Genomic DNA, 1498 nt, shown 5'->3' on the forward strand with positions numbered 1-1498 from the left:
CACGGCGTGTCACCGCTGTGGCCTCCTCTTCCTTCTCTGGTTCAGAGGGCTCCACAACATTCTTCTGCCTGCCACGGCGTGTCACCGCCATGGCCTCCTCCTCCTCTTCCTTCTCTGGTTCAGAGGGCCCCACAACATTCTTCTGCCTGCCACGGCGTGTCACCGCCGTGGCCTCCTCCTCCTCTTCCTTCTCTGGTTCAGACGGCCCCACAACATTCTTGTGTCTGCCACGGCGCGTCACCACTGTGGCCTCCTCCTTTTCCTTCTCTAGTTCAGGGGGCTGCGCAGCATTCTTCCGTCTGCCACGACGCGGCACCGCCGTGGCCTCCTCCTTATCCACCTCCTCATTCTCTGGTGCAGACGGCTCCACGGGCTTCCTCTGCTCTCCACGGCGAGGCGCCTTCACAGTCTCCATCTCAAATAGGGGCTCCGCTGCAGCCAGCTTCTGCCATCCTCCCCGGCGCGCAACCACCTGGGGCTTCTCATCCACCGCCACTCCCTCTGCCTCTGGATCTTCCTTCTGCGTGTCGGGGTGCTGGGCGGCCGGCGGCGCTTTCTTTCGTGCGCCACGGCGGGTCACCGCAGGGGGCTTCTCCTCCGCCGCAATCGGTGCCACCACCGCCGTCTGCCGCGAGGAGCGCCTGGAACTGGGGTTGGCGACAGGCTTGGGATCCGAATCAGGCGCGATGGAGACGGCGAGCACGGTTGAATCGCCGACCTTGATTAGGTCCCCATGGGAGAGCGGGGCGGGGACGGAGGGCGCGAGGGGCTTGCCGTTGAGGAGGGTGCCATTGGAGGACCCGAGATCGGAGACGGCCCAGCCGGCGCCGGGCGGCGGGAGGAACTCGATGACGAGGTGCTGCTGCGACGCGCCCCCGTCGCGCACGGCGAGATCGTTGCCCTTGACGACGCGACCGACGCGGAGGGCGGCGCCCGCGCTGCACTGCCGGGTCTCCCCCGCCCGTGGCCCCTTCTCCACCGCCAGGGCGAGCGTCGGCGGCGGAGCGGCCATTGGAGAGGGTGGGGATCGGAGGGTTTCCTGTTTTTTTTCTCCTCGCCTGTGAATGAGGTTTCAAAATCGTGGGAGGGTTCGGGCGTTTTGAGCACTTTGCAACAAATCAGGGGAGCGGAGCGGGTGCACGGGCCCGCAGGCAGCGTGCGTGAGAGAGAATACGAGGCGTTCGACCGTTAACTTCTGGGATTTGGAGGCCAAGTGCGAACTAAAGGCCACTCTCGGCTCCACGCCCTCCAAAAGCAGATTTTGGGACTCTTTTCAGCTCCACCTTCCCCAAAATCAGATTTCAGGAAACTGCAGAATCCGCCGTTTCGTTCTTTTAAAGGATTGCCGTATGAGATTGTGACATGAGTTGTATGCTGAAACGTCTATAAGACCCTTGGTTTATGTTGGTTAACCAATGCGAGTAATTTCATATTGTTATAGACGTAAATATGAACACGAAAACGATATGAACATTATAAAAGGATACATATTCCATTT

The 1498-nt window shown here is 60.9% G+C and overlaps 1 protein-coding gene across 1 annotated transcript in view; it reads right to left on the reverse strand.

The window, feature by feature from the left end:
- Positions 1 to 1121, reverse strand: part of LOC119267855 (ABC transporter F family member 4-like) — a 3526-nt gene extending 2405 nt beyond the window's left edge. The window contains exon 1 of the mRNA XM_037549291.1: positions 1 to 1121. Within this exon, the coding sequence (XP_037405188.1) occupies positions 1 to 1012 (1012 nt within the window). The 5' untranslated portion in view covers positions 1013 to 1121.
- Positions 1122 to 1498: the final 377 nt, after the last annotated feature.

Source organism: Triticum dicoccoides, chromosome 3A (assembly GCF_002162155.2).
Source record: "Triticum dicoccoides isolate Atlit2015 ecotype Zavitan chromosome 3A, WEW_v2.0, whole genome shotgun sequence".
In the NCBI taxonomy this organism is placed as follows: Eukaryota; Viridiplantae; Streptophyta; class Magnoliopsida; order Poales; family Poaceae; genus Triticum; species Triticum dicoccoides.